Below are 26,959 nucleotides of genomic sequence, written 5' to 3'. Positions count from 1 at the left end.
ATCAGTAACCTATTGACCTCTCTGTTCAGTTGAGAACCTCCTGGCAGCTGGGAACTCTTGGAATGCATCCTGGTAGTCCCCCTCCCCCTTTGGCATCCTTTAAATTTAGTGAGCCTAGATATGTTTTGGGTGAAGGTGCTGATTGGAGAGGCATTTGGGCATTTGTCTCTGTAAGCTATTTTCTGAATATGATTTAAAGTAATAAGTGGGGAAGAAAGCTGTAATAAAGTCAGCACTTTGCTTATTAAGAGGAAAAGACTGTGCTAGGCTAGGAATAATATTAATTAGACAGATATATGACAAGCTAGGAAGCTTTTTGGAGACATGCATGTATAGGCATAGTGCTTTTAAGATAGATGAATGCGAAGATTAGTACCCACATCCTTGGTGGGCAGGGGGAGTGAGAGAGAGAGAGAAGGAGGAATTTGGTATGGAACTTGTAGTCTTATGGAAAAATTATGATTTTAGAGTTAGAGATTTTCAAAATAATTAGATGTAATAATTAATTTTGAAAGTAGTTAATAGCAATAACTGAAAGGCTAGTATCCTTAAGACTGACTTGATTCACGTGGTTCTCATAAACATGTGATTTATTATTCCTTCAGAAAAAGATATAGGTATTTGTTTGTGTTCTCAGGATACAGTAATTCACTACTTTCATTCTTCTCATTGTTAATTTCCAGTTTGCTTCATTGTTATCTTTTTCCTTCTCTGCTCTGATTAGCTATACTAATCAGTATAACTGCTTATTAGTAATAAAATTTTAACATATGTATGAGTGTCCTTTCTGTTATTTTTTTTGAGATCATTTATGGATGAGGAAAGATACCTTCAAAGGCGGCCTGTGGGCCAGATGCATCATGCGCAGGACATGCCCACCCCAGCTCTGCAAAGGGAAAAAAAAGTTGTGATGCATCATGTTATGGCAAAGTGATGTGACAAGTTTGACACCCATGTTCTACATGCTACATTACAGTGAAAAGCCAAGAAAGAGGTTAATGTGCCCAAGAATCTAACTTACACTCCTAGACCTATTACTGCAATTTCCCTTTGTGTTAACTTCTAGTCACTTTCTGTTCTCAGCTGTGCAAGGCTTTATTTCCTGTTACTTTAGCTACTTCTCATTCAGCCTTTGTTTCTATTGATTGAAGAGTGGATGGGCTGTGAAGAGACATAACTGCCACCTACCTAGTATTCAATATGCCTTGTGGTTCTTCTTCATGTTAACAATGTTTAATTATTCATGGCATTTCCACACTATCACCATTTCAACTCTCCAGTTCATTAAAAACTGCTTGAAAATAATCCACAATCATCTTTTCTGCTGCCGAATTTACAGCATTGAGAATACAGAGCAAAAATTACTATGCTGCCCTAAGGTCCTGTCACTCTGGCTCCAGAAAGCTTTAAAAGAAAGTTGGGTAGGGGGAAGATACATAAAATCCAAGTAGCCTGGTGTTTTTTACATTAGGTATATAGAGAATCTAGCATGCTTGTCAATCTCAGTTTGCTTTATTGCTAGGGATACTAAGGAGGAAATGCAGAGGGATTAGGCCACCATCTTCTTACAGGTTGAAGGACAATTGTACAACTGAAGTTCAGGAAAAAGGAGGAGGAGGAGTGTGGTAAGAATCCTCTAATGATGAAGTGGCTTGCTTCCAAGAGCAACAAAACTCAGGATTCTCCAGATGAAAAGTGACTTCCTCTTACACTACAACTGAACTAGAAATAAATGGCTAAAGAGAAATGACAACACATGGTTACAGAAACTGGAATATAACTTGGGAGGAGAACAAACATCTTATGTACATCCATAATTTTTAAATATGAGCAATAATGCCAGTAAAAAATATATGTAATATTGGAGCATTCAAGGGTCTTTCTATAGGTTACTTGATAAGCACCACTGAGAAAATCCACAGAGCTTATTTCAGTATTGGGAATCATTTTGTTTTTCTTTTTTGAAATTGATCTATATTATTCATGATCTTGTTTTACTTAGAGTTAGTGGGATTGTGTGCCAAGAAACCCATTTCTTATCAGAGAGATAAGCTATATGTGCAGTAACTGACACTTCTTAATCTTCATGAGGCAGATTGCTAGATGTCTGAAATAGAAGCCAAATAAAGTATAGGAAATCAGTGGGAACATTGACCATTACATGGGGTAACTTGAGTTTCAAGCATACAGAGGAGCTTGCTTAGTGTAGTTTAATATATTGGTGAAAACTTATAATACATTCAATAAAACTTGATTAAACAGCTCACAGGTTAAAACAGTTATTTCATCAGAAAATCTGCAGTACCTAGGACAGCTCATAAAATCTCACAGATATATCTGTGAGAAAAGCTGAAACTTGATGTTAGCTTCAGTTTTATTCTTCAGCTAAAGTTGATTGGAATTAAAAGGGCATGTTGTGTTGGAACCCAATAGGTTAAAAATATTAAGAGCAATAATTATTGATGAATAGCAGAAAAAATGCTCTGAGGACAGTCCTGGTAGATTTGTACTTGTTTTATTTCATTTTCCTTTGACACAAAACTCATTGCACCCCATTTTTCTTTCCCTGCTCTTCTCCTTTTCATTTAAGTATGACTGCATATTAGCATGTTCCGTTCTAGGGAGAAGCTTATTCTTCAGAGCCCTTGAGACAAAGAAGAAATCTCATCACTTACAGTGGACCTTACCTGAGATATAGGGCAGCTATCAAGAAAGTAGGCAGAGGGAGGTATGGCCCTGCTTGTGCCATAGAACATATGATTCAGCCTCATTTTGCTGCTCCATGAGGAGGTCAAGAAGGCAAAGTTTCCAGAGAGGTGAATTATCACAGGGAGTAGTAACAATGGGTCAGGCAGTTCCAAGCAGGGGGTAATAGAGTTAAGGTGCAGAATCTTGTGGGGAGCCCAGCATTAAAACAATGAATAGAATTTAATCTGCCCTCAGCAAGGTAGTAGGGACTTTAATATTATATCCAGGACATAGCCTATGCTGGTGAGCTATCCTTCATAGAAGCTAATGCCACTGGGATAATTGAATTAGCCCCTCTTTTGAAAGGAAAAGTATGGGGTTGGCAGCTGGGCATTCATGCCTTGCAGCTGCAAAAAGAATGAGCAGTGGACTGCAAATTCAATCAGGTGAATAGGAGGAAGGACGCAGGTGTTCCCCTCACTTCAATCCAACTCCCTTCGCCAATCTAGTAGACTTCATTTGAGCCATTTGGTTGCAATAGCAAAGACACATCCCATTTCTAATTTCAAGAAGACGATCTTCCTTTCCCCAAAAATTCATTAGGCCCTCACTTTCTGTTTCTTTAATTAATTAGGAAACCCTTGTTTTCCAAGATGGTGATTTGCCTTAAGTATAAATATTTCATTCTGATTATCAGGAAAGAAAATCTAAATCACTCTGATTTAAATCCAGTACAATATGAAAATGTGAGTAACCTGGTTCCTAGTTATATTAGTATGTCCACGTTGATTGCAAGCTACAAGAAAGAGCTGAAGTGAGTCTTTTGGGTTTAATAGAGAGGAACACAAGTAGATGAACAATAAAACTGGAAGTTCTCCATAGGTCTTTTCATTGCTTACCAATTGGGAAAGAGTTCAGTACTTTTCAGTCAAAAGTGAAAAGGAAGTTTATTTGATCCTATGGGAAAGACCAACTTATACCTGTTTTTACTGCATTTTCAGATGTTTTATATATTTCTTTTCAGTATATCAACCTAAGCTTACTCAAAACTCTTAAAAAGTTATATCATGAACAATATAACTTGCCATTTCATTTGTAAGGCAATATAGTGAAGGAGTTACAAGTAGCAATTTACTCATTATAATTTGCAGGTACAGAATTATAGCATGGGAATTTAAAATGCAGTAGAATGCACCATCTGACTGAAGAGCCACTTGACCAATTGATGGTTTTAACACATTACATATATCTATTATAAGAAAACAGCATGTAAGCTGTGTATAACAAGCATATGCCTTTTTCATATCTATACTTAGTGCTGGGATGGGTAACTTATCATGAGGCCATGTAAAGCTCTTGAGTCAGTTTTAAACACATTTAGCAAGTAATCAGTTTAGTTTGAAGTCATGAGTGATCTTCCTTTCTCCAGCAAGCTTAGAGGTAGGGAAGAAGTGGGAAAGAAAAAAAGGAAACATCAAAAATTAATGCTAGATAGAAAGAAAGTGCATCTGTGTCTTTGGTGCAATGAATCTAATGAAAATAACAAAAGTTGCATTCATCCTTCCTAGCTCATGCTTACCTATATTGATCACCTTGAAAGATTTTTATAAAGGGAAAAAAGCACACAAGGGCAAACTACCTATTTAACAAAATATGCTGTTGGGCCCCAAGTTGTTCATGAAGAATGGTAAGTGACATCTTGATTATGGGAAAGAAATATTGGCCACAAATGCATTCCATGAGTGAAATAAATTGAACAAGGAGCGATAGATGGGAACTTTGAAGCTTCAGTTTCAAAAAGGAATTATCTAATCATTCTTTTGAAAACAAAAGTACTGCTTGTTTGCCTACTAAGTCGAGTTCAACTGATGCATATATTCTGTAAATCTCAAATATATTTTCTAAAAATACAGAGATAAACTATGTTCCGAGACTAAATCAAAGCACAGATTAGATGCACATCTAGTCAGTAAAAATTGCTTTCTGTTCTGTTTGTGCTAATTACAACAGCTCTTATAGAGGGATTTAGGTCTGTCTTGTCTGCAGTTGAAATGTTTTGAACATTTGTACCAACTCAATGGATGCTTAGACTATTGTAAACTGTAATCTAGTAATCTGAAGCAACAAGTAGATGCAGGTGATTGAGGCTTGAGATGGAAAGAAGAAAAGAAGAAATAAAGGGTAACTTTGGGGAAAACCTCTTCTTAGGACTTGGGTTGAAATTGTGTTGACTGGCAAGAAGGGTTGCAATCAGGAATATTGGCTAAGAAAATAAAACAGATTTCATTGGCTACAAGAGTCTAATGATTGATAATGCATTGCTTTCATTTCATTTCATTTCCCTTTATTTGTATGCCGCCCTTTTCCCTGGGGGGACTCAGGGCGGCTCACAGTTCAAAAAAGGGGGGGGAGGACAAACAATTTTCCAACATGAAGACAATACAACATATTAAAAAGAAAACACAACAGTCACACAATTCGGGTGGGGTTAGAATCTTAACCCCAGGCCAGCCGGGACAGCCAGATCTTTAAAGCGGCGCGGAAGGACTGGAGGGTGGTGAGGGTCCGAATCTCCACAGGGAGTTCGTTCCAGAGGGTTGGAGCAGCCACCGAGAAGGCTCTCCTCCGGGTAGTTGCCAGTCTGCACTGGCTGGATGATGGAATTCGGAGGAGGCCTAATCGATGCGATCGTATCGGTCTAGTGGAGGTAATTGGCAGTAGGCGGTCTCTCAAGTACAAGTAACTGTTTGGTTATCAATTGGGGCTTTTCTTTACATAGAGAAGAAGCAGGCAACCTTTTTGAAAATTATATTTTTAACATATTAACTTTTTTTAGTGGTCCTTGTCTCCAGGAATTGGTAATAGTTGTTCTCAGATGTATTTGTATATTTTAAAGAAATTAAAATAATTAAAGCTATTCTAGGTTTGTTATTGAACTAGGTGCTTGGAGAGGGGGGGGGCTTTTATAAAGGGACTTTGAAGCTACATGCAACACATGGATGTGAATTGCTCACTCCTAAAACAGACAATTTCAGTTGCATGCTTTGTGTTAGCTACATCTCCAAGCTAAGTGGAATAATGTGGCAATATGCTGACTCTGTAAACCGCTTAGAGAGGACTATAAAAGTACTATGAAGTGGTATATAAGTGTAAGTGCTATTGTTAAAAGTAAGGTTAAAGAAGACCACAGCCACCTATCGCAGCCTTTCTTTGCTGCTCAAATTATATTTTGTCACAGTTCTGCAGGGTTTAAGAGGAATTGAACAATATTAACTGGCTGTTTGAATTTATCGTAATATGTTTCATGGTAACATGTGGCCCAAGCATTTGCTTGTTTACGTCCCAGATATTGAATACTTTGAAAGTTGAGATTTTGACACTTTTGTAGTATATCAGAGAGGCAGTTAAATACAGAAGTCAGCCATCAAGTTTCAAAACGCATTTAACTGTTCATTCTAGGTCTCTTTGAACAAACTAAACTCCAAATTATAGGATATTTATCTTACATCAGAGAAGGGAGAGGGAGCGCCTTCCCTCTGGAATGAGCTGCCCCCGGAGCTTCGCATAATCCCTGACCTCCGGTCCTTCCGACGCGCCCTAAAAAGTTGGCTTTTTCAGCAAGTCGGCCTGGCCTGAATAGAATAAAATACAGGATTAATTTGGTTATTAATTTTAATTTAATTTTTAAAATTTTATTGTAAATATCAATTGGGGCTTTTTGGATACTTTATTTAATATCCCTTTTAATTTGTAATATGTGTTTTCTTTTATGTTGTATGCCGCCCTGAGTCGTTGAGAGAAGGGCGACATATAAATCCAATAAACCTCAACCTTAACATCTACAACACTTAATGTGTATATAAACTGTTCCTCCTTCTATGCCTTAATACTGTTACAGATATTTATTCTTCTTCTGCCTTTTGTGTTCTCTTGATCAGTTTTTTTATTTTTAAAAAAGAATCTTTTGCTCCATCTGTCTTCACTATGCAAAAATGATTAGAAAGAATTATTGCTATTAGGACGTCTTTCTTGGTGAAAGGAGAAAGTTGCCTCATTCATAATTTATACCTTCAATTACTATTAATAAAGAAATATTTCAGCAGGAGATCGCCTGGGAAAATTACATGTAACATTGCATTAACATTCTATTTGAACATTTTCATCACATTTGTTATAGAGTTAATAAGAGGGATATGCTCCCCTGACTTCTTCATGAAATTATGGGCTGCCTATGATAGTTTAATCTTTTAGACTTTATATAATATATTCACTTTGCTAATTGAGCCATCCAAGGAGCAGTTAGGGATGTACTTAAATGGGGAAGACAAAGTAATCCAGGCCATGACTTCCTGACTAAAGAATTCTCGTCCGGAGATGAGAAGTTGCCTGCATGAATCAAATGCACATATGCTTTGTGTTTCTCTTGATACTTTGTATAGTTAGTTCATGTACTGCTCTGTCCAGATATTAGTCTGGATTTAACCCTTGTTCAAATAAGTTTATCATTTAAATTCAATACATATGAAACTCTAGATCTGTAGGAATGATAACAGAAAAAATGGAACACCGAGCTATTTGCAGCTAAAACTGAAGCTGTAAAAATAGATGAAATGTTGAAGATAATATAAATATCTAGAGCTACCAGGTGAACTCAGATTTAGGTTGGACATCATTTGCTTCTGTGGGCAAGGCTGCACACATGTTGACTCTGCAGAGACTTTTGAAATGCAGCTCCACTGTCATTCACTATTGGCCAGGCTAGTAAGGGTTTATGAAAACTGAAATTGAATAATGTCTGGAAAACAGGCTTTACAATTGTCACTCTGAACACAAGATACCTTTATTATTCTGTCTAGTAGCAATTCAAATGGTTTTTCTTCGGCATTTTCTATTTCTTTTATTCTGCCTGAAAGTAATCCAAAGTAAGAAGAATTCTGTTGCAGTTGCGTGGAATTATTTAACTTTCTTTATTTCTGTCTAAATCTGGGATCCTATTCTTCACAAAGTAAGGCTATACTTGTTAGTATTGCCTTCTCTGTTTCAACCATTCAAACGATTGTTTGTCTAATCAGCTTCCTATTACCAATTCCTGCAGTTTTTTGAGACAAAGTAAGACTTCTTAAAATGTCACATGTAAACTTCTTGTCAATATATATTTTCATTCAGGAAGAAGTAATGACTTAGTCAATTAAATGTGTTGAAATGGATATTACAAATTAAGTAGCTTAACCAAGAAGATGACCAGTTAAGTAGTAATCATAGTCTATTGATGGCGAAGCTTTTCAGCACCGAGTGCCCAAACCGGAACGCGTGTGCATGCGTGTACACCGGAAACCCGAAGACCAGCTGGCCAGTGTGCATGCGCACCAGCCAGCTGGTCTTCAGGTTTCCAGAGTGTGCAAAGCGTAGCTGGCCAGAGGAGCAGCTGGCCGGCATGCTCATGCCCACCGGCCAACTGGTTTTTGAATTTCCGGCACTCTGGCGAGCACGAAGACCAACTGGCCGGCGTGTATGTGCATGCTGGAAACCAGAAGAGCAGCTGGAAACGGCATGCGTGCCCACAGAGAGTACTCTGTATGCAACCTCTGGCACACATTCCATAGGTTCACCATCACAGTCATAGGCGATTCCTAGTCCTTCAACACAAGTGGTGGATATAGAATTCTTACAAAAATATATAAACAGACAAGACAATACCATTCTGCTTCTTACATTCCTATATACAGTACGAGCACTTACAGAATGCTGAACAACAGAGTTGGAAGGGACCTTGGCGATAGAGCAGCAATCACGTTTGCATGTAACCACTTTTGTTCTTGCCAATCAGCAGCAAGAAAGAGAAAGCAACTGAATATAGCGCTTAGTTTGTAAAATGTCATTGGCTGAATTTGATCAGAATGGAACAGGAGTATAAACAGGAACGGCTTTGTAAACACGACTGCAGCTGGGATAAATTTAGCTATTTGGGGCTGCATACTCAGCACTACAGGACACAGTGTCAGGGCATTCTTGCAAGGAGAGGAAACTGGATAAACAAACAAAGCTTGTCCCTTCACTTGTTCTCTTGATTGTAACCCAACATTTGTATTGTAACCCAAACAATTGTTCCTCATATTGCAGAGATCAAGTATAAATTTAATGTAATTTTGCTGTTCTTCTTTACCATACTTTTTGAAATGATGATTTGCCATGAATCTATGTCATCTCTAAATTACAGTTACTTTCCATGTCCTTGAATGTTCAGGAATTAATAGTCTGCATACCACACTTGTATATTATATGTGTATGGTTCCAAACCTTTCCTTTCTAAGCAAGTACTCAATCCAACATTCACATGCATGCACAGAAACTTTGAAGAATACAAAGAGATAACTCTATATGCATCATTTAGTTATACTTTATAGGGAAATTATCTTAAAGATCATTATTTTCCTGCTATTATCTGGAAATGATAATACATATGCTAAGTAATAATTAATGTTTTTCAAGTAGTTACCTCAAGTAGCATTCTTGTTTTGTAAGAAACTTTGAATCATAGTCTTCATGACACAACATTTTTGAATTCTTAATTTCTGACTCTGTGGCTCGCTTGCAACAGCGCAAAAAAAAAAAAAACTTTACAAGAAATATGCATTCCAATCTATATCAATTAATTTCAGCAGGACACTACCAGCCTGTCCTGGAAGGTCATTTTATGTTCATCCCTCATAATCACAGTGATGCCCATATTCACCTTTTCAAACCATGTATACATATACCTATATATTGGCAGAGAGATTTGCATAACTAGAGCATGCGACCCATGTTTGATATAAAATCCAATGACATGTGACATTTGATAAAGGTCATTTCTCCCCCAAGAATTCATAACTGCCCCAGCCAAACAATCCTCAAGTTCATTGTCTTTTCAGTGAAGCTATTGATCCATCCTAAAGTTATAAAAAGCAGAATAGGGATTATTATTGCCCATGCAACATAAAGGATTTAAGAAAGAGATTATGGGGTAATTTATTATTTTTAGGAGAGTTTATCATTAATATAATGGCAGGTGCAGTGGCTGCATAAGAGGAAGTAAGTAGCTGAAAACAAGTCAAATCTTTACCGACCAGATACAGCTGTTCAATGAATAAGGCAAAGTATAGAAATAAAATATGCTGGCAAGGTTTTGAAAATTCTATTGCAAAAATCGGTTTCTGAGCATACTAGCAATTGTAATAATAGGATTTCGTAGTGCTGATGCATGCTAGATAATTGAGAAAACCAAAGAATTGCCAAAAATAAATCAATATGTGTTTCATTGATTATAGAAAGGCCTTCAGTTAATGTCAATTATGTCAAGCTGTGAAATGTCCTGAGAAAAATGAGAATCTCAGAACATCTTACTGTCCTCCTACAAAATCTATACAAAGGTCAGGAAGGCATAGTCCAGATAGAATGCTGTGAAACAGACTGGTTCTAGGTATATGAGAAGTGACACAAGTTGCATACGCTTCAGTTATTTATTCGGTTTATATATTGAATATGTATCAAGGAAAGCTAGACTGGATGCATGTAGGCATGGTTTAAATTAGAATAGAATAGAATGACAAGAGTGTGAAGAGACATTGGAGGTCTTCTAGTTCAGCTCCCTGCTCAGTCGACATTTCAGAAAAATGGTTGTCCAATCTCTTCTTAAAAACTTCCAGTATTGGAGCATTCACAATGTCTGGAGGCAAGTTGTTCCACTGATTAATTGTTCTGTCAGGAAATTTCTCCTCAGAGAAACCTCTAGGTTGCTTCTCTCCTTGATTACTTTCCACTTATTGCTTTTTGTCCTGTCTTCAGGTGCTTTGAACAATAGCTTGACTCCCTCTTCTTTGTGGCAACCCCTGAGATATTGGAACACTGCTATCATGTCACCTCTAGTCCTTCTGTTCATTAGACATATCCAATTCCAGCAGTCGTTCTTTATATGTTTTATAAGTCCCCTAATCGTCTTTGTTGCTCTTCTCTGCACTCCTTCTAGAGTCTCAACATCTTTTTTACATCGTGGTGGCGAAAACTGGATGCAATATTGCAAGTGTGACCTTACCAAGGCATTATAAAGTGGTATTAACACTTCACGTGAACTTGATTCTTCCTTCTGTTTATGCAGTCTAGCACTGTGTTGGCTTTTTTGGCAGCTGCAGCACATTGCTGGCTCATATTTAAATGATTGTCTACTAGGACGCCAAGACTCCTCTCACAGTTATTACTATTGAGCCAAGTATCATCTATGCCCGTGATGGCGAACCTATGGCACAGGTGGCACACGGAGCCATTTGTCAGGGCACGTGAGGCATTGCCCTGTCAGCTGGCCAGAGCACATTCACAAGCTGGCCAGCTGACTTTGGCCTTCTTTTGAGGCTATTTTTCGCCCTCCGGAGGCTTCCCCGAAGTCTCTGGAGCATGAAAAACTGCCCTACGGTCCAACCGGAAGTTCAGGAACGGACTTCCAGCTTGCTTGTAGGGCTGATTTTAGCCCTCTGGAGCATTCAGGAGTCCTCAGGAGGCCCTTGAAGGCTCTGGAGGGCTAAAACCAGCCCTAGAGCAACCTGGAAGTAACTTCCGGTTTGCTCGTAGGGTCATTTTTTGCCCTCCGGAGCCTTCAGGGAAGCCTCCTGGACCCCTACGAGCAAACCAGAAGTCTGTTCCCAAACTTCCAGTTTGCCCGTAGGGCTGGTTTTTCACGCTCTGGAGGCTTCATGGAAGCTCCTGAAGCCTCCGGAGTGCCTCCGGGGCTGAGGCTGCTTTCACTCTCCCCAGGCTCCTATAAAGCCTCTGGAGCCTGGGGAGAGTGAAAAAAGCATGCCCAAAATGGGGGGGGGAGTGCTAGTCCAGAGTGCATGCACACTGTGGTTGTGCGCATAGCATTATGGGTGTGGCATGCCCATGCATGACCCCCCTGCGCTCCCCCTCGCTTTTGGCATGTGAGCCAAAAAGGGTTCGCCATCACTGATCTATGCTATTGGTTTTTCTTGCCTAAATGTAGAACATTATTTTTTTCCGCCATTGAATTTCATTTTTTTAGATAGTGCCCAATGTTCAAGTCTGTCAAGAACCTTCTGTATCTTAAGCCTATCTTCTGGAGTGTTGGCTATTCCTGCCAGCTTGGTGTCATCTGCAAATTTGATGAGTTCCCCATACATCCCCTTTAGTGAAAGAAAGATTAGTAGCCTGTACTATGCAAGCGACACTATTCTGATAGCTGAAAATGTAAATGATCTTCAAGTTCTAGTAATGGAAATTAAGGAGCACAGTGAAAAAAGGATTAAATATCACATGCTGGCCACATCCATGCCCAGTTTAGCAAAGGGGAAAAGTTGTGATATGTCACTTGATGCTGCCGTGACGACATCAGTTTGACATTCCTGTGGTAGACTAATACTTGGCAAAATAGCAATGAAAGACTTGGAAAAAGTATTCAGAGTCCATTATGTCTCTACCTACAAAAATCAGAATCGTGCAAACAATGATGTGATTCTAAAAATTGAATGGTAGAGAAACAAGAAGCAAGAGTATTACTGCTTTTGAGCTTCAGTGTTCATCATCATCATGGTTTATGAAACAATAGACTGCCAAAGGGAATTGCAGAATCAAGTTCATTGAAACATAGATTCCACTGTAAAAATACTGAGAGGGGGGAGGACTATGAAGTAGTGTCTAATATCTTGTCTCCAACTGTAGTCCAGAGATTACATGAAATACTGCCATCATTGGAATGCCATCAGTAAGATTCAAGTGAGATAAGTAGAGCGTTTACTGTTCAGAGTATTATAGAGAGAGATTTAGTTCAATAAATCCTTAACATCCCAAGGAAGTTCAGTGTTCTTTTAAGTGAACTGATCGATTATGTTCTGTCACATCATTGTTGACTTTCTCCATGATGATCTGTTTCTAACTTGATCCTTCACGCTTCTAATGGTGTATTAATTGCCACGTTAACAAAGTCTATCCAGCTTCCTGCTGATTGTCCTCTTCTTTTCTTTACTTCCGTTAAGAAACTATTCATATATTAATTTATAGTAATATAGCAACAGTGTACCAAACTTGCTATCTTCTATACCTTATGAGTATACAGTGAGAAACTGTCACCATTCTCTGTACTGAGGAACAGGAATTCTACAATTTCATTACTAACAGAACTGATCTGTTGGAGGATGCTTTTAATTCATAATAAGCAGACAGAGCTTATAAACATTTTTTTCAGGGGTATGTGGTCTGCATCAAACAACTACTTTTGGAAGTAATTCAGACATACCAGTTGGATTCATACGTTAGGACAAGGTTTAGGCATATAGCAAAATAATCTGGTGATTTTCGATTAGGCCTACGATTCCTATTATAAGTCATGCTATTTGAATAATCCTTAGTCCTGACCTTGGCTTGTTTTTCTTCACCCAATAATGTAGTAGCTTTGTCTGACAAATTCATATTTGCAAAACTTGATGCAGAAAGACTGCAATTGAAATTGCAGATTTGCAATTCATTAAGAGCACCTCACTGAGGCCCAAACTACACTGAACTAAGATCACTTCTACTGAGGTGTTTTTTCCAAACAGAAAAGACCGTAGCGGATAGAGTCCCTTCATTGCTGTCTAAACTGCTGTGAGTTATGGTTTTCTCCAGCCTTTAATTATACAGTCAGCCCCAATTGCCTCTTCCTAACAAGGCTGACAGGCCAATCTCTCAAGAGCCCTTAATGTGTTATCATCTCTTGCTGGGTGACCTCATATTTCTAACTGCTCCAAGCAGCGAGGGAGGAAGGAAAAGTGTCATCGTCTCTTTTCCCATCTCCTGTAAGCCCACATCCCCAGGCTCATCTGTTCAGGCAAAGATCAGCCCATCCATCACTTCCCTGTTTGGGCTATTAGATGATTAAAGGCATTTTTTATAATATTTGGATGAGTGTTCAAAGCTTCTTGAAAGTGTCTGATTAATACTCATTTAACCCTTTCCTGATCAGGATGTAGATAAGCAAGTTAGAAAGTTATGCATGGACAAAGACTGCAAGATGTATCTACTTTTTGAAGGATCTTGTTCCATTGGTTCATACCCAGCATTTTGACAAGGTGTGATTCATGTTCCTGGGACACCTGCAGGAAACAGTTCTTCCTAGTGGTTTGTGAGGTTTTAACGGTTCTGGGGGAACAGGAAATGGGACCTTGGTTTGTTATGCAACAGGCTGTGCACATGTACAGTATAGTGTCTGGAAATGATTCCTAAGTTGCTCTTTACAACAATGGGACTGTGTGGATAACAATTCTGCGCTCTAGCAAGAATATCAGCCATTGATGGGTGCATCATGGAATGTTGACATGTCAGCTTCATCTGTATGTTTGTCTATATTGTACTAACTAGACCCATCTATAGAAGGACAACATCAGAACCTCATTAACGTAGATGTTGTCTCTTTCAGTTGTATAAACCTAGCAAACTGTATCTAGTATAGGCAGGTTTTGGCCAGTGTTCAGCAACTGAATCATATCTCTTTCAGGTTTGATTTGTTTTGCTTGATTTAGTCTGAACTACTATAAACCATTCATTTCCTCAATTAAGTATCCTAATAGCACTTACAACCAATGCATTATTTCTAAAGGCAAAGCTGGTAAATTGGGCCAGCTCAGATTTTTTGTATGTTAACTAATGAATTAATGAAATCTGGATATTTACATACTTGAGAGACCGCCTACTGCCAATTACCTCCACTAGACCAATAAGATTGCATAGATTAGGCCTCCTCCGAATTCCATCCGCCGGCCAATGCCGACTGGCGACTACCCGGAGGAGAGCCTTCTCGGTGGCTGCTCCGACCCTCTGGAACGAACTCCCCGTGGAGATCCGGACCCTCACCACCCTCCAGACCTTCCGCGCTGCCCTTAAAATCTGGCTGTCCCAGCAGGCCTGGGGCTAATGACTTTAACCCCACCCGAATGGTATGACTGTTGTGCTTTTTTTAACAATGTACTGTCTTCTTGTTGTAACTTGTTTGTCTTCCCCTCCCCCTGAAATGTGAGCCGCCCTGAGTCCCCTCAGGGAAAAGGGCGGCATACAAATAAAGTATACAAATACAAATACTGCCCACCTCCTAAGATTCTAGGTGGTTTATAGTAATAAATGCCAAAAAGACAAATTGTCCACAATCCCAAAACAAAGAAATTAATTGGGTAATTAATTGGGTTAAGAAAGCAAATTCTTCTCAAGCCAAAACAACAACAAAACTCATATATAAATGGTAGCTCTGCCCAAATCTAAGAAAACAGTGTTAACAAATCATGATTCTCATATTCATGTTTAAACAAAACAGCTTTAATAGTCATATAGAAGTTCAATACTGGAATAATTTACTTTGAAAATTGCTACAAATGTATTGAGATTTGTTTTTACAATTATAGAGGACTGGAGAATATTTAAAATATTCCATTCTGATTTATTTCTAACTAATGGTCTTGACAATTAATGTAATTTTTGCAAGTTAAATAATGAAAAATTTTAATTCCAGGGCCCAGTTTCTACACTGGATAGCTTTTAAGAGATTAGCTGTACATTAATCAATACTTTTTGTTTTTATTTATTTAGGATAGGATGAAGTGGTTTAAGTAGAATATTCGGATTTACATTACTTTTTAAAGTTAAGGGCACATAGCTAGTATATCACACATGCCAAATTATTGTCTCTTTCCTCCCTTATATTGTTTAAGGAAACTACCATTTTTCAATTGAAGAAGCAATGGGGAAAGTTAGTATTAATCATACAAAACCTAGATATTTAATGTAACCTTGAAGGATGTAAACATTTCAATTAAAATATAAATGTATGAATTTGATTGATCAGGAGAATTCTGTTGAATGATATGTTAGAAGCTGAAAAAGACAGGAAGATGAGAGAGGGAATGGTAGAAGCAAGAAAATAGGCAAAAAAGATTAATTGTTTCGGTCTGCTAAAACTTCCCAATGTTCTCTTTGATTTTTGTAGACTGTTTCCAGTTCTTTGCAATGATCAAGTTAGGATTCTCATCAGGTCAAGTTTTATACCAAATTGCAAGCATGAGTTATGTGTGAACAAACAACATTTATGAAGGCACTTTGCAAGAGACATTTCAGTAATTAAAAATTTCTGGGAAACAAAATATGAACTGGATTCAAATTGATTTGTAAAACTGTAACCTTGTCTGATTTTGTAAGAGGATGAGTAGCTGATTAATAGCTGTTGCTCTGGAAAGGAATAGAACCATGCTGATATAGTGGTTAAAGCAGTGGTACTCAACTATTTTTTCACCCCGGGCCACATTTTTATGCCCATGGATCATAGCCACAGACCACCAAGACTTAATCTAAGATTTAAATCATAACATTTCTCCAAGCCTTCGCTTGCAGCTCCTCCCCCCCCCAAAGGATCTGTGAACCACAGATTGAGAAACACTGGGTTAACACATCAGATTTGGACACGGATATCCAGGTTCAGATCCATCTTTAGCCCTGGAAATTCACTCAATGCTTTTGAGCCAGTCATTTGCGGGCTGACCCATCCTATCTTGTGGAAGAAAATGGGATGAGGATGTAGATAATCTTCCTTGGGCTCCTGACAGAAGAAAATATATAAAGCAAATAAATAAATATAACCTCAAGGTTGCCTACGTGTGAAAATATGGTGCCTATTCAGTGAGATGGTTTAACAGCATTTAGCTTTCTTTAAATAAATTCTACAGTAAAACATTACAGTGCTTTGGGAATAACATAGAACAGTTACATTGACCAGTACAAAGGTGTGAAAGTAACATCTGTCTACATCTCTTTAAAACATTTAGGTCTTCTGTGGGATTGTGGGGCCAGCAGCTTTAAAGAGTTGTATACAGGTGCTATATTTATGCTTCTGCATATTTCTAAAATACTGTGCAGCATTATTCCACAGTTCAATATATAACACTTGTACATTATTTCTACATTCCTCTTTCCTAATCTCATTATATTGTATGTTGTTCCTTGTGAGAAAATATTAAGTATCAGGATCTATAAAAAACAGTGTATTTACAGCAATTCTTTTTGTGTGTTCTTTATAAGACTAAAACTGCAGTTTTTGATATCTAATCCCTTGATAGCAACTAAATTTGGAAAATCTCTATTGTTAAATGTCACTTGCTCAGTTATAGTAGTCAGTTGATTGATTGTCTCCCTTCTGATGGTGATTGTCATATCTCATAATCTCAATTTCTTGTCAATTGATTGCCAGATAGAAGCGACAGCCAAGGAGGGCCACCAGTGTCCGTGGGGGCCAGCCAGCGCATGGCGTTAACTTTCCCCCTCTGTAAGTGTTTATTTATTTTTATTACTGTTGTGGGATATTTTGGAAAAACAGTAGAAGCCTCATCAATTTGCGTAGATGATATTAGGGCAGTAATAAAAAATATAGTTAAGGCATAAAAAGATACAATATATTTAAAGTATCACTACTAACCTATACTATAGCTTTTGATTGAAAATTGCTGAGAACAAATCTGTCATTGTTTTATCAAGGGTAGTTAATACTGTATATCCTTAGTTTTAGGGAAAAAGTTTCATTATAAGCAGAAATGGGTAGTTGCTAAAAGTTATGGATGAAAATCACTTAAAAATTATCCTTAGAATACTAGGTGAGAAATGAAAATGAAAGAGTCACTTTCGTTGGGTCAGACAAATGTTTCATCCTGGATCTTACAGTAATCATTAATGAATGCCAGTAGGATTATGTACCTGCTCTGCAAAATTTGTAGCTCATATCTCTAATGTCATGTTTCTGAGTAATGGACCAAATCAATCCAGGACTCTGAGGCTGTGGTTTTTCTCAAAGATCTATTTTATTGGGTATATCATATCGGCACATTTGAACATATTTTCGTATCTTTTTGTTCTTTTTCATTGCTGATCACCAAAATTGTCTTCACACCAGATGCCATGTCCTGAGGAATCCCAAGTAGCTGGCTTGCTTGGAGTCAGGAGTCAGAGCCTTGACATTAAGCCACATTTGAATGTGCCTATATCCGGGATGGCGAACCTATGGTACGCATAATACAGGTGGCACGCGGAGCCATTTGTCAGGGCACGCGAGGTGTTGTCCTGTCAGCTGGCCAGCGCGCATGTGCACGCTGGCCAGCTGAGTTCAGCCTTTTCTTCTTTTTTTAATATAATTTTTTTTATTACATAAACAACACATACACACAACAATAAAAAAACAAGAAAAAAAAACCACAAAAAACCCCCATCATCACATACAGCATGTCATTTGGTTACAATTGTTTTAACATTTATCATTCTTATACATTTATTATTTCATTTAATAGGTTATAATATACAGTTTGGGTTGCTTTGTTTACCATCCCTTCCTCCTGTTGTAACACCACCTTATTTTCCCTTTCTTTTCTCCCTCCCTCCCTTCTCTGAGTTCAGCCTTTTCTAAAGTCATTTTTCGCCCTCCCCAGGCTCCAGAGGCTTTATAGGAGCCTGGGGAGGGCGAAAACAGCCTTCCCCACCCACTCCTGGAGGCCCTCCGGAGGCTTCAGGAGCTTCCCTGAAGCCTCCGGAGTGCAAAAAAAATGACCCTATGGGCAAACCGGAAGTTTGGGAACGGACTTCCAGTTTGCTCATAGGGCTGTTTTTAATCCTCCGGAGCCTTCAGGGAATCCTCCTGAAGGTCCCTGAAGGCTCCGGAGCGCCTCCGGGGGGGGCAGGGGAGGCTGTTTTCTCCCTCCCCAGGCTCCTATAAAGCCTCTGGAGCCTGGGGAGGGCGAAAAAAGCATGCAAAAAATGGAGGGGGAGCCTGCTATTCGTGCATGCGCACTGGGGAGGGTCACACATTGCATTATGGGTGTGGCACCCCTGCGCACAACCCCCTGCTTATGGCACTTGAGCCAAAAAAGGTTCACCATTGCTGTCCTATATGATAAACCCAATAAAATGGATCTCTTAGAAAAACCACAGCCTCAGAGTCCTGGATTGATTGGACCCATTACTTGGACCCATACATCTAAATTATGAACATCTCTGCGATCATTGTTCAGTATAGAATTAGAATTTTTCCAGGGCGCTGCTCTGGAGAGTCTAAGCAAGGGTTAAATACAGCCAATCTGCCCAGAACTGAATTGAAACTTTAAGCCACAGCTCTGGTGCTGACTATCTTCAGTTTTTTTCAATTCAGCTAGCCCAGTGGACGTGCTTTCAAGTTTCTCTCCAATTGGACTCTCCTAGAGTTAAAAGTAGGAAAAGTTTCCTTAATGTGTTCATCAAGAGCGGGCTTGGTGAGGGAAAATTCCTATCTTTTCAATTTGGCTATTTGTTCACCTTTTTGGTCCTCCAGGTGTCCTGGTTTCGCTCGGGCGCTGTAGGGCCACAGTCCGCTGTTGTGGGAGGCGCGTGGGTCAGAGTGCCGACGCCAGCGCTGTCGCAGCACCCCTGCTGCGGTGGGGACCCCGGCTGAAGGCTTCGTTGCCGCTGTCCACACTTTGCAGAAGCCGGCATTTGGCATGGCTCTTCAGGGCTCCTATTTAGTTCCAGCGGCCAATTTAAGTTGCATGACTGGTGCAGCGGCCAATTTGGGAAACAGGAAGTTCTGTCCGCCATTTTGTTTTCACCAGTTTCGCTTCTGAGCACATTTTCGCAGCTGCCTGGTCACCTGACTCGTTGCAGGTAGCCGCGTGGAGACTCTTTGTCCAGTTTGACCAGCGATTTGGCTCCTAATCTAGTGAAACCATCAGATTAGTGTGGCAAAGGATCATGGCTTACTTAGGTCGCCTCCTTACCTGACCTGCAAGGTACTGGGAACTGCTAACGCTCGCACCGCATTCCTGCTTGGCTGGATCTGATCTCAGTGACCTTCTGTGTCTCTCTTCTGAGCGCTTGGGTCCGCGGTCGGCAACTGTGAAGGTGGTGAGTGGAGGTAGTCCCTGCCTGTTTCAGTTAGACCCCAACCTTTCAGCCATGGCAGATCAGATCCCTGAGAATTCAGAGCAGCTTGGGCCCTCTTTCAGAGCTTTCTCCAGGCAAGCCGGCAGGGCTGCCCAGGAAGCCATCAGGGGCAGCAAACCCTAGTCTAGGCCTGGACCCAAACATGGCTCAGGCCCGGATAAGGATGCCATCCGTCACCAGAAGGCTTTGGAGAAGCACTTTTCCAAAGCTCAGCAGCAGGCCCAAACCTCCCAATTGGTGTCTCCAGTGGAGCCCTCCATGGAGGTTCAAACAGATCAGAGGCAACCCATCTCCGATAGTGATGAGGAGGGCCAGGAGATTTCTCCCACTGCTTCCCTTGCCATGGCAGCTTCTCCAGGCCCGTCATTGGTTGACCAGGCTGATCTCTTCACCTATCCTTCAGATCTGGAGGAAGGGCCTGTTCCCATGGGCCCCTTTGCACCCCAGCAGCCGTCCCCCCCGACCCATTCCAGGGGTTCGACTCATTGAGGACCAAGGCCCTAACCTTTCAGCAGAAATGGAGGAGGTCATTAACAGGGCTATATCCCAGGGCATAGAGGCAGGCATGCTGCAGCAAGGCAAGCACCCACTCAAGACCCGACATTTCCAGCCCCAAGATGCTCCTAGAGAAGCATCCTTCACCCAGCCTTCTCAGTCTCCACATTCCTCTCTGGCCAGTGAGGATTCTGACTGGGAGGAAGAAGACATCCTACCTAGGCAGGAACCTGAGTTTTCTGGGAACGAAGGGGTCACATCCAAAAAGCCTGTTTTGCGGGGGGGTGTTATTTAAGCTAGCCAACTTCAAAACCATCTTGAATAAGGCAAAGGTCTTGACCCGCTTAGGGTCTATCCCCCCAGATCAGGTGATTAACGATCAAGGCGATCTATCTGGGGACCTATTTGAAGAGCCTGTGTCGGCCCAAGAGATAGTGCCAGTTCCCAAGCTCTTTCTGAATGTGGTTCAAAAGCAATGGGCACAACCAGCCACCCTTGCTACTCCCAGTAGCAATGATAAGAGGTTGTACATGGTAGATGCCAGTCTGGAGGACTTGCTTAAATTACCTCCCATTGATCCTCCTGTGGCAGCCCTTACCTCATCCTCTGTACTCCCCCCCCCCCCGATTTACTGGAGGGACTCAAGGCAGAGGACAATAAAACAGAGAACGCCTGCCATAAAATCCACCAGGCAGTGGCTTGGGCGATTAAAACGTCCGTCTCTGCGTCCTTCCTTTCTAGGACTGCCCTTCTCTGGTTGAGACAGTTGCTGACCAAGCTTCTGGCCGGAGATACCAAATTAAGGCAGGTTGTCAATAAGATTATGGCGGCTACTGAGTACACTGCTGATGCCACCCTGAGTGCAGCCAAATTTGCCTCCCAGGCCTTGGTGTCCAATGTTACTACTAGGCGTCTCTTGTGGCTCAGGCACTGGAACGTTGGCATGTGTTCCAAGTGGAAGCTTGTCTCGGCCCCCTTTAAAGGGGACAAGCTTTTCGGGGAGGTACTGGACCCAGTCCTAGTAGAAAATAAGGACAAAAAGAAGGTGATTCCATCGGTCACCAAGAAATCTGACCGGAAGGGCTCCAACTCCTACAGTAGACAGCCCTTTCGGAACACGGAGCCTTCCTCCAGCTCTGCTTCTTTCCATCAGCCATACTCACAGCAGGCTGATCGGTCCCAGGACCATCAGCCATTTCGCGACAGAGGTCTCCAGCAGAATTTCTCCATGTGTCCCTTTTGAGGGGGTCTGGTTCCTGACCTTTCAAAAGATACAAGTGACCACCAACGGTCAGCTCCCATAGGAGGGCGTCTTCAGTTATTCCACGCCCAATGGGAGCAGATCACGTTGGACCAGTGGGTCCTACAGACAATCCACTTGGGTCTCACCTTAGAATTTCTCTCCCTCCCCCCCCCCGACACTTCATCCGCTGTCACACCCCTTTGTGTCCTGTCAAAAAGGCTTTCATGGAACAGGAGATCAGACATCTCAGGGACATCAGAGCCATAGAACCGGTTTCACCAAGTCAGGAAGGAACAGGATTCTACTCCATTCTGTTCCTGATCCCCAAAAGCTCCGGGGGGTGCAGGGGAATCCTAGATCTAAAAAGATTAAATTATCATATAACTTACCGGAGATTCAAGATGCAGTCCCTACAGTCCATCCTGGGCTGCATCAGGTCAGGAGACATCTTGACATCCATAGATCTCAAAGAGGCCTACCTCCACGTACCCATTCGTAAAACTCACCGCAGGTACCTGAGATTCATTTATGCCAGCTGCCACTACCAGTACCGGGCCTTGCCATTCGGCCTGTCATCAGCCCCCAGGACGTTTACAAAGCTCCTTGCAGCAGTGGCAGCTTTTTTCAGATCTCGTCCTGCGTGACTCCATTGCTACCTAGACGACGTCCTCATCCAGTCGTCATCGCCACAGCAGGTGATCCAAGACCTCAGGTACACCATGGAGGTCCTCCAGGACCACGGCTTCTCCATAAGTTCGGACAAAAGTCATCTTCAACCAAGGTTGCAACATCTGGGTGCCATCATCGACACCGTCACCTGCCAGGTCTTCCTGTCCCCAGAGCGGATAGCGAGCCTCAAAGATAGGATCTTACAGGTGCAGCGGTCCCCTCACGCCAAGGTCATGCAGTTGTCGCAACTCCTAGGCAAGATGATATCGTGCCTGTCCATCGTCCCGTGGGCAAGACTCCATTCTCGTCCCTTGCAGTGGCTCCTGCTGCCCTACCAGAGGGCCAACGAAAGCAGCTTGATGAGGTTGGTACCGGTCTCCCTGAAGGTACATCACACCCTCAGGTGGTGGCTGTCTCTAGCCCTAGTGAGGGGCACTCCGTTCAGGGAACCAGCAGGTCTCACCATCACAACGGACGGCAGCCTTTATGGCTGGGGAGCCCATCTCCACAATCAACTCATGCAGGGCAGGTAGTCTTCAGCTGAGGCCTCTCAAAGCATGAAGTGGCTGGAGCTGAGAGCTGTCAGATTGGCCCTCCTCCATTTCTGCCTCAACATACAGGGCCATCACGCGAGAGTGCTAATGGACAATGTAGCGACAAAGGCGCACATCAACCACCAGCGGGGCACTCGCTCCAGATCCCTAATGGCAGAAGCTGATACCCTAGGTCAGTGGGCGGAGAAACATCTGTTGATACAGGCGGAGCACATTTCTGGAGCAAGCAACAGCCAGGCAGATTGCTGAGCAAGGCCACGGTTGACCACTCGGAGTGGTGACTACATCTGCTTCTATTCCAATGCCTGTCCCAGAGGTTTGGCTGTCCGCTAGTTGATCTGTTTGCCACCCCGGCCAACACACACCTTCCCAGGTTCTTCATGAGGTTTCACAGTCCGCAGGCCGAGGGAGTCAACACCTTGCACTGCCCATGTCCGCGGGGACTGTTGTATGCGCTCCTGCCATTACCTCTCCTTTCCAGAGTCATCTGGAAGATCCTATTGGAGGCAGCGGAGGTCTTGCTTGTGGCACCGTTCTGGCCCAGGGGAACCTGGTTTGCCGATCTGGTGAGTCCATCGACCCTCCTTGGCAGATCCCGCCGCATGAGATTTCCCTCAACCAGGGGGCCCTTCAACACCCAGAGCCCCAGTGGCTGCAACTGGCTGTCTAGCACTTGAGAGGGATCTCCTAAGCAGGGGCAACCTCTTGAACCAAGGTCATCTACAACATCCAGGCATCCCTCCAAAACCCGGATCTACAATGCCACCTGGAGGTCATTCGCTGCCTGGTGCACCTCCCACGAGGTATCTGCGACTTCGGCCACGATTCCCATCATCCTGGACTTCTTGCAAGATGGACTTGACAAGGGACTAGCGCCCAACACTCTGCGACGTCAGGTGGCTGCAATCTCCACGATACTTGTGCCTGACGAACACTCCTCCCTTGGACGTCCTCCTACTATACATAGCTTTCTGAGGGGCACAACCAATCTGAGGCCCCCGGTGGTCCACAGATATCCCTCATGGGACCTTAACGTTGTTCTCTGCGCTCTGATCGGTTTTCCATTTGAACCACTTCGTTCGGCCAGCATTAAGCATTTGACCTTTAAGACTGCCTTTTTGATCGCCATCACTTCTGCGCAGCGTATCTCAGAGCTGGCAGCCCTATCAATTCGAGAGGACTTGTGTTTGATACAACAGGACAGGGTGGTCCTTCGACTGTTCCCAAAGTTCATCCCCAAGATCAACTCCTGGTTTCATCGGGCCCAGGAGGTCATTTTCCCGGATTTTTGTCTGCATCCCAGGCACCCGAGGGAGAAGCGTTGGCATATGCTCGATGTCCGCAGGATGCTCTGCAGATATATCAAGCCATGGTTGTTTTTCGCCGTTCCAAATCGCTCTTCGTTTCTTTCCAACCGGCCTCCCAGGGCCGGAAAGTTTCCTCCTTTACTATCGGACAGTGGTTGAGGGCCTGCATTGCCCTCGCTCATGTTCTGCAGTCCAAACCTGTGCCTAGCCATATCACAGTACATTCTACTAGGAGTGCCGTCACCACGGCAGCCTTGGCGACACAGCGCCGATCGAGGAGATTTGTAGGGCGGCCACTTGGACTTCGTTATCTCCGTTTGTTCGGAATTACAAGTTGGACAAGTTTGCCTCGGCGGAAGGGGCCTTTGGGAGGCGAGTTCTTCAGGGCATTCATACCAGCGGAGAGACCCTGAACATGACTGTTTCCTGCCCTAGTGCTTGGGTATGTCCCTTGCTTGGACTCTCCAGAGCAGCGCCCTGGAAAATGATCATTGGCTTACCTGAAGGGTCGTTTTCAGGGCACTGCGAAGGAGAGTCCAACCCCACCCTGGGGTCTGGTTCCACTGGTTTCAGTACAGGCGTCCGCAGTTCCAGTCGGATTTGTGCCTATGTTGGATATGGTTCCTTTTGGAATTATTGTTGGACTTCTCAGCGCGCAACAATTCCACACCTTCATTGAAAAAATCTGAAGATAGTCAGCACCAGAGGCGTGGCTTAAAGTTTCAATTCAGTTCTCGGCAGATTGGCTGTATTTAACCCTTGCTTGGACTCTCTTTTGCAGTGCCCTGAAAATGACCCTTCAGGTAAGCCAATGGTCATTTACCTGGCTTTTTGAAAAATATTTCTAAATTTTAAGGGGGAAAGGATACTTTATATGAGGATTATTAGCATAGCATAGAAAAGCCTCTTCTTTTTTTCCCCTGTTCCATATTTCCTTGCTTCTACTGCAAATTAACCTTTGTTGTTATTGTTGTATTTCCATTGTTCAGACATTCTAAATGAATGACAGGCTATAATCAGTTCGAATTATATATATTGGCCCTACTCATATGATATGTAATTATACCATTAATTTATTTATATTTCATATTTCTAAACCATCCTGGCTCAAAGAGGGCTATCCAATATAATATAATATATAAATAAAGTGTCATTAAAAATTAACATTAACATTAAAATTTGGTATGTATGTAGCATCCCTGTGTGTGTGTGTGTGTTAGGGGGAGGGTTTCCATACGAGTTATTTAACTTCCTTAAATAACTGAAAGAATGTTAGATTTTTCCCCCCAAATAGACAAACTGTATTTGGGGCACAATTCAATTGCTAATTTCGTCAATTAATTCCCCTGTGATATGAGCCTAGCATCTGGGCAATTAGTTGATTCTTTTCCTGTAAAAAGGGGATCTCTCCAGGAACTCCCACCTCTGTCTCAGTTTTCACCACCCTCAGATCACACAGAGGTGATGAAAAAAGGACAGAAAGAAATAACTGTGGTTAAACCCATGAGTCTGCCAGTAGTAGTGCCAATTGTGGGCACACACTAGGGATTTTTTTTTTTTTTAGGTCCATCTGGAGATTTTTTTTTTTTTAAAGCCAGTGCAGATTTTAAAAATTACAGATTTGGTTTTTTTAAAAGCAGGAGCTGGGAACAGAGTAAAAATCTTCCAGCCTCTTTTATGGCAACTGGAAGGAATTTTTAAAAAAGTTTTGTATGACAGGAGCAGCTATCCTAGTCTACTTCAACGCATGTTTGCTGACTGGGAGAAGCAATAACTGGATGTTATATATTACCAAAACACAGTTAAATCCTACTATTACTGTGATCCTCTGAAATGCCTAATTTTCCTTTTCACCATCTGGAATTTTCTCCAGATTGTCTTGATAGTTAAAAATGCAATCTGAAATTCTGAGTAAAAGCCTTATGTCTTTCACTGATATTCCATTTCAAATACTATCCACTTGTCTTGGATGTTATAGAATTTGCTGTCACATCTACCAGTTCGAATCCAGTTACTTCAGACTTTTGACTTTCTTCCTTGGTAATGGCTAACATACCTTAATAGGCTTTGTACACATTGAGGCTGCCCTTGGATGTAGTTGAAATAAGACAAAGCAGTACTATAATACTGGTGCATGGATGACTTAAGGCTGTCTTGGGTTGAATCCACAGAATTGGCATACTGTCACCCCCTGATAGAGCTGACAAGAAACCAACATGTATCCAAAGTGCACCCACAGTGCACTCAAAGCTTGAGTTCTCTTTACTGCTGACTCATATATGAACAATAAGAGATGTGATTGGCAATTTGATTCGCAGTCTGGCTAATAATGTTATCCACTTCATACAAGGCCTTCACCAATTCGCATGCTATACTTTTAGATGTGCTGTTGATGACGTAGGCCAGTGATGGCTAAACTTTTCGGCACTGAGTGCCCAAACCAGAACGCGCGTGCATGTGTATGCACTGGAGTGTTAGAAACCTGAAGACCAGCTGGTGGGGGTGTGCATTCCTATTTTTTAGCTGTTTTCCGGCTGGTTTTGGCCATTTTCAGGCCGTTTTCCACCTTCAGACCGTTTTTCAGTGTTCTGGTGCCCGTGAAGACAACCTGAAACCAGAAGATCAGCTGACGATGGCGCGCGTGCCCACAGAGAGGGCTCTGCATGCCAGCTCTTGCACACGTGCCACAGGTTCGCCATCGCAGACATAGGCCAAGTAGACAAACCATCACCTTTCAAAGTATTCCTAACCACTCAAAAAATAACTTAAAAAGGAGAATGAGCCCGTTGTCAGATGAAACAAGAATGGATGGTGTGTGCAATGGTCAGAGACTGGAAAGAAGGGAGAGAGTCAGGACTCCAGTGACAGAGGCACTAGGCACTTTGTTATAGCAAATTGCCTCCCCTCTTCTCATCAATGCACCCTACATTGTTTGCATGGAAGCAATAATATAATGGAAAACATCATTTGAGTAGCTAAGTGCCTAAACATGGCCTCTGGCTGAAACTTGCTCAGGGGAGTGTTGTTAGGACATTCTCATTCTAGAG

The 26,959-nt window shown here is 41.9% G+C and overlaps 1 protein-coding gene across 2 annotated transcripts in view; it reads left to right on the top strand.

Annotated features, from left to right (window-relative positions):
• The window catches only part of RNF220 (ring finger protein 220), a 388,384-nt gene that overhangs the window by 115,560 nt on the left and 245,865 nt on the right, over positions 1–26,959 (top strand). For both annotated transcript variants that reach the window (XM_087719790.1, XM_087719789.1), the window contains exon 3: positions 16,937–17,011. In XM_087719790.1, the coding sequence (XP_087575916.1) occupies positions 16,937–17,011 (75 nt within the window). The remainder of the gene's footprint in view (positions 1–16,936; positions 17,012–26,959) is intronic.

This window comes from Thamnophis sirtalis, unplaced genomic scaffold (assembly GCF_051295495.1).
Source record: "Thamnophis sirtalis isolate CommonGarterSnake01/CBP01778 unplaced genomic scaffold, rThaSir2_p1.2 scaffold_7, whole genome shotgun sequence".
Lineage (NCBI taxonomy): Eukaryota > Metazoa > Chordata > Lepidosauria > Squamata > Natricidae > Thamnophis > Thamnophis sirtalis.
This window is presented reverse-complemented; position numbering and strand designations above follow the sequence as displayed.